At 43.3% G+C, this 11,580-nt stretch overlaps 1 protein-coding gene across 1 annotated transcript; it reads right to left on the reverse strand.

The window, feature by feature from the left end:
• Window positions 1–7,099: 7,099 nt before the first annotated feature.
• LOC134289538 (uncharacterized) lies at window positions 7,100–8,395 on the reverse strand. Its single transcript, XM_062855485.1, has one exon. It carries the CDS (start codon window positions 8,388–8,390, stop codon window positions 7,401–7,403), a length of 990 nt encoding a protein of 329 aa, XP_062711469.1. The 5' UTR covers window positions 8,391–8,395; the 3' UTR covers window positions 7,100–7,400.
• Window positions 8,396–11,580: the final 3,185 nt, after the last annotated feature.

Consider the following 11,580-nt stretch of genomic DNA (forward strand, 5'->3'; position numbering starts at 1 on the left):
CACACTCCGAGGATTACGAAACGCCTAGATGACTGACGCCTCTAGCCGCACGGCCACGAAGCCCACCTACAGCACTTGCACGTCCTTGCATGAACACGGATCTTGATTTTTTATTCATGGTCTTGATCTCCACAATTCCTGAGGCGTTTTTCCAAACGCTCCGACAATCGTTTTAAAGGCTTTGCTACTCATCCAAAGCAAACAGGGTTCGTTCGTCGCCAATGTGGTTCTTTCCCAGTCGAACTAATAATGATGGAATCGGCCTACTCATTGATCTGCTAAACTACCACAAAGTCCATGAACAGGTGATGCGTTGGGACCTGGTATACACGGAATTTCTGGAGGATTTGTCGACCGGCCGTTGGTGAAGCCGGATTGATAACTTCCCACAAACTCATTCGATTTAGGTGACAGACGACGGACGATGATCTGGGATAACACTTTGTAGGTTGCATTCAAAACAATGATCGTTTTTGATCGTGATCGAGTCTTCAAAATAATGATCGTTCTCACATTCCAGAAGGTCGCTTTTTTTGTGAATGGAGTAGATTACCCCTTCCTTCCACTCCTCCGGTAGTTGTTCGGTTTCGCAGATCCTGACTATCAGCCGGTGCAGACAGGTGGCCAACTTATCTGGGCCCATCTTGATGAGCTCAGCTGCGATACCATCCTTACCAGCTGCTTTGTTGGTTTTGAGCTGATGAATGGCATCCTTAACTTCCCTCAGCGTGGGAGTTGGTTCATTTCCGTCCTCCGCTGCACTGGCGTCGTCGTTTCCTCCGATGCCGTGGTCTCCCGTGCCTACGTTCTCCACGCCATTCATGTGCTGATCAAAGTGCTGCTTTCACCTTTTAATCACCTCACGTCCGCCCGTCAAGAGGCCTCCGTCCTTATCCCTGCATATTTCGGCTCGCGGCACGAAGCCATTGCGGGGTGCGTTGAGCTTCTCGTAGAACTTCCGTGTTTTTTGGGAACTGCACTACAGTTACATTTCTTCGCACTCTACTTCTTCCAGGCGGAGCTTTTTCTCACGAACATTATTCCTAGTTAGTACATCATCCAAATGTTAAGGTAAATTGGTGAAATGCTGGCCCTTGCAAGACGAGTGTTAACCATCTGAAGTTGTGCCAACGAGAGTGCCAAAATGTATGCTGATTGTCTGCTCTCTCATGATCTCGAGCGAAAAATAAGGCGGAACAAGGCTGATGTGAAATGATCATCGCTCTCAGATCAAGTCTCAGATCATTGCTAATGAAGAGCGGCATTGATCGTTAGAAACATGAAGAACGCTCCAAAACAAGATTATGTGTAAATATTCATTACAAATACACTTTTCTCGCATGTTCCCAACTTCCCATAAAAGGCCTCCTTATCTACATGCATCTTCATGCTTCTGCAGCACATATCACTTATTTCGTGGTTTTCACGCGCTCAGTATTTTATGCTCCTCCGGCTGCACATCGCTCTTCTAACGCCAAGATCTATGGACGCTTCTGCCTTGCATCCATGGCTCATAGCACTTCCGAACAGTGGTTCACTGCCCACACTCATACGGCATTCGTTTCTGTCCGCCCCGTATTGACAGTAAATATTATGTAGCGGATACATCCATTTCTATCGGAGACCTAGTACCCGGATTAGTCGACCACCTGAACTATAGTTAGGATAACAGAGCCCTAAAGCATGACTGCGAATCACTTAATTTATGGGAAGGCTCTTTCTCTTTCTTTAAGAACGGCCCTAGGTGAGTCCGATCACTTTTGTACATTTTGGTTGCCTTGTCACGTCCAGACCTGTAGACGGAAATATTTTGTACTTCGTATTCGTAAAATTCAGCATATTTGTAGTTCCGTGCCAAAATTTGAGCTCAATCCATCAAAATAAACCATAGATATGGCATCAACATCTCAAAGTTGTATATTTGTATGAGAATCGGCGTTTGTCCCTGGGGGGACAACACAAGTTTTGACAACCTAAAAATGTCGAAATATCCACTGAAAAGACAATAAACCTTATTTTGACTTTTTTTGGATATTTAGGAGGAAGCGTGGACATAACGTACCAAACGCTTCGAGTTAAGTGTGAGACAAAATATGTAACAACTAGCTGTCCCCGGCAAACTCTTGCCTACTGTGTTTTCTGACGTTTCAAGTCCAAGTATCCGTTCAAAATGAATGAGAAATTCGAAGGAAAACTGTTCAATACTTCAAAAATGTGTTTGTGTCGCAAATACATAGAACACTTTATGCTACTAGTTTCGTACAAATCTTCAAAATTTTCTTGAAAACTAAAAAACTGCAGAATCAGTGAAATGCCAAAGAAAATTTGTGAATGCCCAACAAATTTGCGTAAGTTCACAGGCGTCGCACACTATGACCCATCTGATGTTGTCAAATTTTTTTTACAAAAAAATCAAATGTAAGATGTTGATTTTGATTTGGCCAGCATGTTTCAATTACGATAAGTGGATAAGTTATTTTTCTAATTTCAAACACGTGCTACATGCAGAAAACAAAATCTGTGAAGCCACAAGATGCATCAATCAGGCTTTTTATTACACGAAAAAAACATCGCATTCATATACAACCATTGGTACTAAGTGTATTGCATTAGACTAATCATACCCTGAAGGTCGTCCCGCACTGATCTTGCGTCAGTGAAATTTCTCTCCGAGTGTCTTGCGGACATGCAATAAAGTGTAATTATTATTGCGCATTACGGCGCCCCAAATGGAGCGGAGATTCTCAGATTGCCGTCCGCCACCCGTATGAATATTCATGGTCGCTCCGCTCCAGTTTCCCATGTTCAATTAAGTCAACAACATCTAATTCCTCCAACGCACACTAGATCCGGGCCATTTTTCGTGCGTGTATGCGCCGCTACTCATGTTGACTCAATTCATTTTATCGAGGCACTCACTTCAATGAAGAAAATGCATCGCAGTAGGCATCGAGCGCGAGAGACCATCTTTGCCGCCGCCGCCTGCTGCCTGACCCTGACGATATGGTGGCTCTGCATATAAAAAGGAGATATTATTTATTCCTCCTAGATGTGGCACTTGTGTGTCGTCGGGAAGTCATTCATGATGGCTATGGGGCATAATGGTAATATCGAATCCGACAGCTCACCGCATATTTTGCCACCCAGCTTGCTTTGTGGCCAGCACAGACCAGAGCATCGCAGAGTAGTGCGGTAAACACTTGGAACGATTTCAACGGAATACAGCCAAAGCGCCATCAAAACTATGTTAAAAATCAATTTCTATCAGCTTAATAATCTATAAAAGTCACATATATCAATGATTTTATAGGAATTTCATTTAGAAGCACATTGTAAGAGTTTTCGCTGCTTGTGAGCAGTATAAAAAGAGAATAAAATCGATTTCATCCCGTTTCGACCTGACGACTGTCTGCGCGTTCTGTGGCATCTTTCGTTGGAAAACTGAGAAAAGAATTCAGATGATGTGATAGATAGGAGGAGCTGCTGCTGCAGCATATGGTTTCCCACTAATTCCAGAACCGAGGATAATCCGTTGCAGGCCATTAGCTGCATCGCCGCCAGCCACCCAGCAGTCCATATCGTGGATGAGTCACATCGTTTTCAGACTAGAATTTCTGTGGTTCGTCGCAGCAGCCATTGAACTATCATCGACAACCATGGCGCACTACGAGAGGGTATGGTGCGCCTATCGGTCAAAGAAAAAGTCGCCGAACCGGTATGCTGTCATAACACATTGCACCATTGGGCTTTTCGGATGATACCTACCTACATACTATGTACACATGAGTGGCGGCGCGACTCCAATGCTGACATGGTGGGAAATTCAGCTTGTTTTCCATGCCCACTATGCTGTTGAAATGTCTCTAATGTATGCACATTCATGTAAATATGTACGAGTTGTACATGCACCGCGGCAAACGATTCGAAATTCAAGTTCCTCGTCTACGGCCCAGCAAACAGCGGGAATTTCTCGTATAGATGAATTGGAAACGCGGCGGGCCCAAACCAGAAGAGTTGCAGTCGTCGCAGTCTCGTTTGGCTCGTGAGAAGATAGCAGAAACGCCTACGAATGAAAAATAAACACCAATTAAAACGCGTTTTATTTTGTAAAATCCATCCCACTTTTCAGTTTTCGCGAATGGCAGTAAGCGACGCCACCGCCGCGCCGCCAACTGCGATTGGCAGGGGAAGGTGCAACGCAACATGCTAGCGAAACTGGCAAATAAGCTAGTAGGTAGACAGTGCTGCGCGCGCCATAAACGAAAGTTGAAAACGTCTAGCTATGCGGCGAGCGTACAGACATCTGGAGCAACATTTGAAAAGGGCATACAAGCATTGGTAAACAATGACTTCACACGTCGCTCCTGAGCCCCCCTCAGCTTATTCACAAAAACTTAGACCGTTATCAGATAGAGCAAACATCGATCTTTCGGATAACGGTGTTCATTTGCGTGGGCGGGCTGCTGTTATGCCCTATGGAGCGTTTTAGAAAAAAGACACAAGACCTCTTGGGCCCTTTTCAAATGTTGCTCCAGACATGTGTGAGACGGTTGTTGTGTGATATGCGAAACAAGTAGGAGAAAATAAGATAAACAGCGAAAATCGAGCCGACTTTCCATCATGAGGAGCGAGCTGCGTGAACAATGTTCAACATGCCTTCTGAATGTTGTGCACCCATCCAGCCCATTTGGATTGCAATGGCTGACAAGCGGCAGAGGTCAGGCCCTCTGTGCGCGCGAATCAGGCTGCTTGTCAGAGCACGGTGGCGTGGCGCGGCGCAGAGGCTACCACGCGTGATGATGATGCGCGCGCGTTGCTCGCAGTGCGGGGCGTCTTGGGAAAATTTCACGCGATCATGCACAGCAAATTGCGCTTCGTGTTTGATTTAACACGTGAGCGGTAGGGCAGGATTAATTAAATATTGGGAATAGCAGGCCAGATAAACCTGACGGAACTCGCCTGTTGCTGCCAGTTTATGGAATTGCGATGACAATTATTTTTCTCTAGCTTACAGTTGGATAATCAGGCGGTTTATTGCTGAGTTGGCTATTAGCGGTCCGGTAACACCTATCACGGATCACGATGGAACCATCTTTTTTTTCTACGGGTGTTGTGAGTTATGTGGCATTTCGTAACCTGAGAAGCCTTGATTTTCAATCGATCAAATGACCTACTTTGATTTTCTAACAATTCAATAGGAAACCAACCTTTTTCCTGCACTCTCCGCATCACAACAAAGGCTCCACCGTATATGAATTTTAACATATGACAGCAGTCGACTTGTGTCAAACAAATCAGGCTGCATACGGTGGCACTATCTCTTTTAGTTATTTTAGAGATGCATTGTACCAAGTCACCGTACTTCTCGATAGAACTTTTTCCACAACATATTAAAATGATGTTCCGGCGCTTATCTAGATGGTCAATAAATCAAAAAAAGGCAGCTGATGGCATACTTTTTCAATTAGAACTTTGTGGTTGTTGATCACATACCGTGCGTTTCTATAGGTTGCATCTGCTTGCGTCGAAACTCATGTTTAAGCTATGTTGTGTATCCTTTTGATACGCTTGGCGTTCCATTCACTCGCGTTGATGATGATGGGTATCTATCAGGCTGGAATGTTGTGCATGCGGCTGTTCCGAACGTGTAGGTACCAGCAGTGTATCCTCGCTATTTGTTAGCCACTCGCTTCTGCGAGCGTGCGGGCGGGATCCATTTTAATTTATCATTAAGGTCATTAAATTAATTGAAACTGCTTCCACACTAATCGTTTCTTTTTCGAGAGAATGTGGTTCACGTTATGCACGATGTGCGGCGTTTTGCCGGACGGCGGTGGCGACATTTCGTCGCACATTTTCGGGGTTTTATGGTGGCCTGACCCTAGCGCCTCGAAAAGAAGGAAATGAAGACATTTGGGTGTTTTATAGTTCGGTTGCCCCGAAGACGGACAAACATATGCTTCTAAATTAGGTCTAGGGCGATTCACACGGCGTTTAATTGATTTTGGGTAAGAAAGATCGACAATTATCTTCACTCGTTGATCTCGCACGGTGGTACTGGTCGTAAATCATCACCCGGCATAGGTGGAGGCCTTTAGGTTCTTTTTAGTTCGTTTCTTTAGAGAACTTCAGGTTTTAAATGCCCGGAAGTGCAACTGACTAGCTTTCCGTTCCTAATCGAACACTGTATGATGAGTTGAAGGTCATTTAATCCTCCAATTAAGCTAGTTCATATTCGCACAGCCTGCTACGATTTTAGGTTTATGTTATTTTTTGTGGTTTTGGTGCTCAACAGCATAAAAAGGGTAGAATATTATGCAGTATACTTTGTTTCTGGATCATCCAAACTGTTCTTAAGGACAAACTTCTTGACATCCCGCTTCAACAGTGCATCAAAACTTCAAATGCACAAATCTCAAGAAGCAAGCTTCACACAACAAAGTATTTTATTATTCTGTTCTTGCTCACTTGTAATAAGCTTTAAATAAGAAGAATAGGTGCGCGGGTTTTGTTTACGAAGAGATTTGTGCCCTCGAAATCGTGAATAGGTTCCAAAATCGGCCATTGTGGTGGCCATTTTGGGATTCTAACAAGTCTGTCCTGTTTAGATCCTAGAGTCTACGGGAGTAGCAGTAACTTCTTTCATTACACAAAGCTACGATTTGTATTCTACCATGTCCAGTAAGTCCTCTGAAAGTTCAATAGATTATATTAGATCTGTTGGGATATCCTAGGTCATCCAAACCGTTCTTGAGATTACAACCTAAAGTATACGGGTGCAACGGTAACTTCTTTCATTATACAAAACTACGATATGTAATCCATCATGTCCAATAAATGTTCTGTTAAATGGACATCATCAGATCAACTTACTGGAGTTCACAGAATACAATCAGAGACTATGATATAGCTACTATGACGTAGTGGCATAATTGCCCCAACATCGGGATATGGAAAACAATGACATGGCTTCGTAACATTCAGAATCGTACACAGTGTCCTTCAATATATTACATGGTGTTACGTCCTGGAGTTCTGGGTGGCCGAGACACATGGTAGTGTAATGATAACTCCAGGTGTAAACATAAAACAAATAAAAATGTACTTTATTGAACGTAAAAGCTACATTACATTGACGCGACACGTTAACACAATGACGGTTACAAAACTTCTAAAACTAATGTCTGCTTTTGTGCATCAACCGATCGCATATTGAAATGCTATCGGTGAGCAAGCAGAGCGGCGAGAGTTGAGAGATTGTTCAGTGGTTCTCAACATCTCCCCCGCTGAATCGTTGACGATGTTTCCATTGCAGCGGTCTTCGGACGTGGGAAGATCGATGATGGTGGACAGTGTAGATAGCGTGGTCGATGATCATGTTGACGAGAGTTGCTGTTCGATCATCGGAGCTTGATCCTGGTTCCACCATGGTTGATCATCCATTTAAAAACATCACTCAACACCGATGCACGTCCGCTCACTGAATCCATCCGGTGTCCGTTGCGATCCAGAAAATGTTGGAGAAATTTTAACTTGCGGATGGCAGATTTGATGCTGATTATATACTGATTGGTATTGATTGCTTCCCGAAATGATCCGACATGGAATGAGTTGAGCACCACTGGTGCGTGTGGGCTCTGCTGTGTGTATGCGGATTCAATTTCTCTTTCATCACTGCCGTCTGGTGTAGGTACGGGAAAAGATATTTTCGATCCTCTTGTTTGCTGTTGCTGCTGTTGATCACAATCATCACAATAAACCGTCGTCGCCGTCGTCGATGCGGGAACAAACAGCTGGTCCATTGAAGACTGTTGCTGATGCTGTTCGTTTATTGCCGCCGTAGTATCGACGACGTTTGGATGCGGAGCTTGATATGATGTCCCTTGCTGCTGTGTGATGGTCGGGGACGATTGTAGCTGGTTGTGTGATTGTTGTCGGGTGCTCCAATACAGCGAAAACAAATGGAATTGGTGATTGATTGATTCCATTGTCTGCTGGTACTGGAGCTGCAGCAACTGGTGCATCTTCTGGAACTGATGTTCGATAAATTGCTCTCGATCAAGCGGGAAGCAGGCAGTCGACGATGGCGGTGGTGTTTGCTGTACCACTGGCTGTGCATTGAACAATGGCGAACTGGTGAATGGCCCATTGAATCCAGCCGCCGGTTGATAGTGATGGTAATTGTGCTGCTGAGGTTGAATTTCCGCGGGATGAAATGATGGAGAAGATGGGATTGATGGTGGAGTGTGTTGGTTCCGGTGTGTTGATCCCAGAACCGACGAGTGCAGCCACTGACCTACTTGATACTGGTGCAGGTCCTGTCCAGCCGTTGACGCTGAAGGCTGGCGTTGGTCTTGAGCACTCCACACGAAGTCCATTTTGTCGTCCATCCTCTCCCCCGCTGGAAAATGAACGCGTCGCGATTCCTGCACGCACGGTTACGAATTACTCGTCGCCACTGTTACGTCCTGGAGTTCTGGGTGGCCGAGACACATGGTAGTGTAATGATAACTCCAGGTGTAAACATAAAACAAATAAAAATGTACTTTATTGAACGTAAAAGCTACATTACATTGACGCGACACGTTAACACAATGACGGTTACAAAACTTCTAAAACTAATGTCTGCTTTTGTGCATCAACCGATCGCATATTGAAATGCTATCGGTGAGCAAGCAGAGCGGCGAGAGTTGAGAGATTGTTCAGTGGTTCTCAACACATGGAGTCTACAGCCGTAATAATTTCTTCTTTTTTTTTTGCTGTTTTGAGTTGCACAACATTATCAACCATGACAATTGTATCTATTTCGCTTACTTAACGTTCATAACAATTATAATGAAACTGTATCAACAATACTTAACCACAACACTCGATTCGTGGCTACAGTCCTTAACCTCGTTCGCGTCCCACATTTGCCATCAGATTTGTGCTCGAGATGTGGCTTTGTCATATAATCACCTTAGCTGGAAGTTCTTCGTTGTTGAGAACTTTAGTAATTTTGAAATATCTCAGAAATATTTAGGAATGGCTCTGAGTTTCACAGAAGTTTACAGATCTGGGTGGGTTAGACTAGGTAACGTAACTTTTTATAGCACAAATAATGACTACAACGAATGCAAATTTCAACAAATGAGTTTCACAAAAGTTTGAATAACCTTAAATGTTTCAAAGGTACAGAACAATGCCTTCCAGTCTTTGAAGAATATTATTAAATATGGTTCATTATGTATTATTATCCAGTTGCAGGCTAACATCGCAAGTGTGGATAAGAAGTTGTGTAGTCCATGAAAGATGACGAAGTGACTCTTGAGAGTTAAGAGGCTTATGGATCCTATTTGGTTGTGTAACGTTACTATTTAAAGCGAGATCACCTCATGCTAAAGTGTTTGTTTTTATCAACTAAGCTCTTTGACAATCAGGATGGGTCATGATATCCCAAAAATATATAACAACGTTTATTGCTGCTCAAACTACTTCGGTAAATATAGTGGATTATGTAAAACTACTAAACGTAGCGGCAAAAGCTATTATCACAAGTGTAGACCTGAAGCTATGGTCTTCGAAGTAGTTTTGTTGATCTGGAATGTCTCAAAAGTTTCTTGAAATGACTCTTGAAATGCCAGGGGATTACAGACAGATTACAGTTGGATGTGTAATGTTATGAACTGTGAGAATAACTACTGCTACTGCCAAGAGCTAAACTTCAGGACAGTTTGAACGACTCTCAATGTCCCAAAGGTTCATAATAATATATAAGACTTAAGTTAAGTTCAGTAACCGCGATAGATTATGCAACGTTACTCAGTATAACAGATATGGTTGCTGTTAAGAGTGTAGACCAGATGTTCTGAACTCCAAGATGGTTTAGCTGACCTGGAATTTACATATATTGTCTATAAATGATATTTTAGATTTTGAGAGCTTCACGGATTCCAGCAGATTATGCAATGTAAATAACAACACATAACATTATTCTTGTAGATTTGAAGGACTTCATAAGAGGACGGTTTGGACGACCCTGAATGTCCCAAAGGTTTATAATAATATTAAGTAGACTTCAGATTGATCCAGTAATCGCGGTTGATTATGCAACGTTACTCAGTAACCTATACCTATAGTGTCCATAAATGACATAGTGGATTTCAAGATTATGCAATGCTATGATTTATGGTGAAAAAACATAAAATTATTCTTGTAGATTTAAAGGACTTTACAACAGAACAGTTTGGAACACGTCCCTAAACATCCCGGAATATAAAACACCTTTTGATATCACATCTCAGTACAACCCCCCCCCCCCCTTACGTAGACTTTTGTTCATACAAAATTTGCGAAATTTGTATGGACCGTAGACTTTTGCCTGATAGTTCATCTCGGGACCCACGCTTTACTTCCCTTCCGAAGGAATAACCCACATTTCGTGAGTTTGCCGGGAGTGGGATTCAATCATAGGTCCTCGGCGTGAAAGTCAAGTGTTCTTATCATCACACCAGGTCCGCTCCGCAGCGGTAATAAATACTAAATCTGGCCCTCATAATTCAGATGGTTGCTCCTGCATTATAAAATAACTCAAAAGCTTCTAAAGGAAAACAAAATCATCACACAATATTGGAAAAACTAAGGATCGTCCTACCAAACAATGTTACCAACTTTACAGATCTTTGAAATATTTTCTCACCTCCGAAGCAAGAGGGATTTCAGAGTTCACCCCCAAACCGGTTCGTTAATAATAACATTGATAAATATTTTGAAATATGAGCTTTGGCTCTCCGACCGGCCGTAGGTATCTCAGGAATTTCAACCAGTTCCCGGCTTGGGGCAGCGTACCCCTCCGCTCGCTAGAAGCAGTGCAGCTCATCTCCGTGTTCGATGATAGTGTAATAATAATTTCATTATCACCTATTTTATTGAAAAAGATGTAAATGAAGAAAAGGAGCAGCATGTGTGAAGGAGGATGAGAATCGATCATCACACAAATCTAGCGCCCGTCCGGTCCAGATAGTTCGTGTGTTGGCTTATTGAATATTCAAAGCCTGCTGTGATGCGTGATGAGCCGAGGAGCAGCAGGTCAGTCAACGGAAAGCATGTGCTTGCTTGGATTGGATCGGTTGTTGAGCATCAGTCAGGACCAGGTGTCTGGACATGGGTTAGGTGCGCGCGCATCCACTAACTGACTGACTATGGGGCTGACACTGACACATTCTTCTCGTGGAGCTCGTGTGGGGCCCAGCAGCCACAGATGCCGCGGGAAGGGGCAAATTTTATTTATCTTTTTTATTTATTTTGGCGCCATCTCTTTGACATACCAGGCGATATTAAAATATTGAATACATTTAAATACATTACGTTTAACGGGTTGACGTACAGAGTGTTCGTAGAGATCGGGCAATTTTCTCGTTCGAAGACGATAGGAAAGAAATGTTGTCATTAATCATTCATCAAATTGTGTTCAATATTTGGAGCCAAAGTTGGGCTGCCGTCGTAAGTCATCTCTCTCTCTCTCTCTGTCTTTCGATGGCGTATGCGGCCAGTGGAATACACATTTCGGTGTTTGCCTTTCCATCCAATTAACCCGTACAA

The sequence above is a fragment of the Aedes albopictus genome, chromosome 3 (genome assembly GCF_035046485.1).
Source record: "Aedes albopictus strain Foshan chromosome 3, AalbF5, whole genome shotgun sequence".
NCBI lineage: Eukaryota > Metazoa > Arthropoda > Insecta > Diptera > Culicidae > Aedes > Aedes albopictus.

Bases quoted from the DNA above. Each gene is read 5' to 3' on its own strand.
- LOC134289538 (XM_062855485.1), bottom strand. From the start codon at position 8,390: ATGGACGACAAAATGGACTTCGTGTGGAGTGCTCAAGACCAACGCCAG.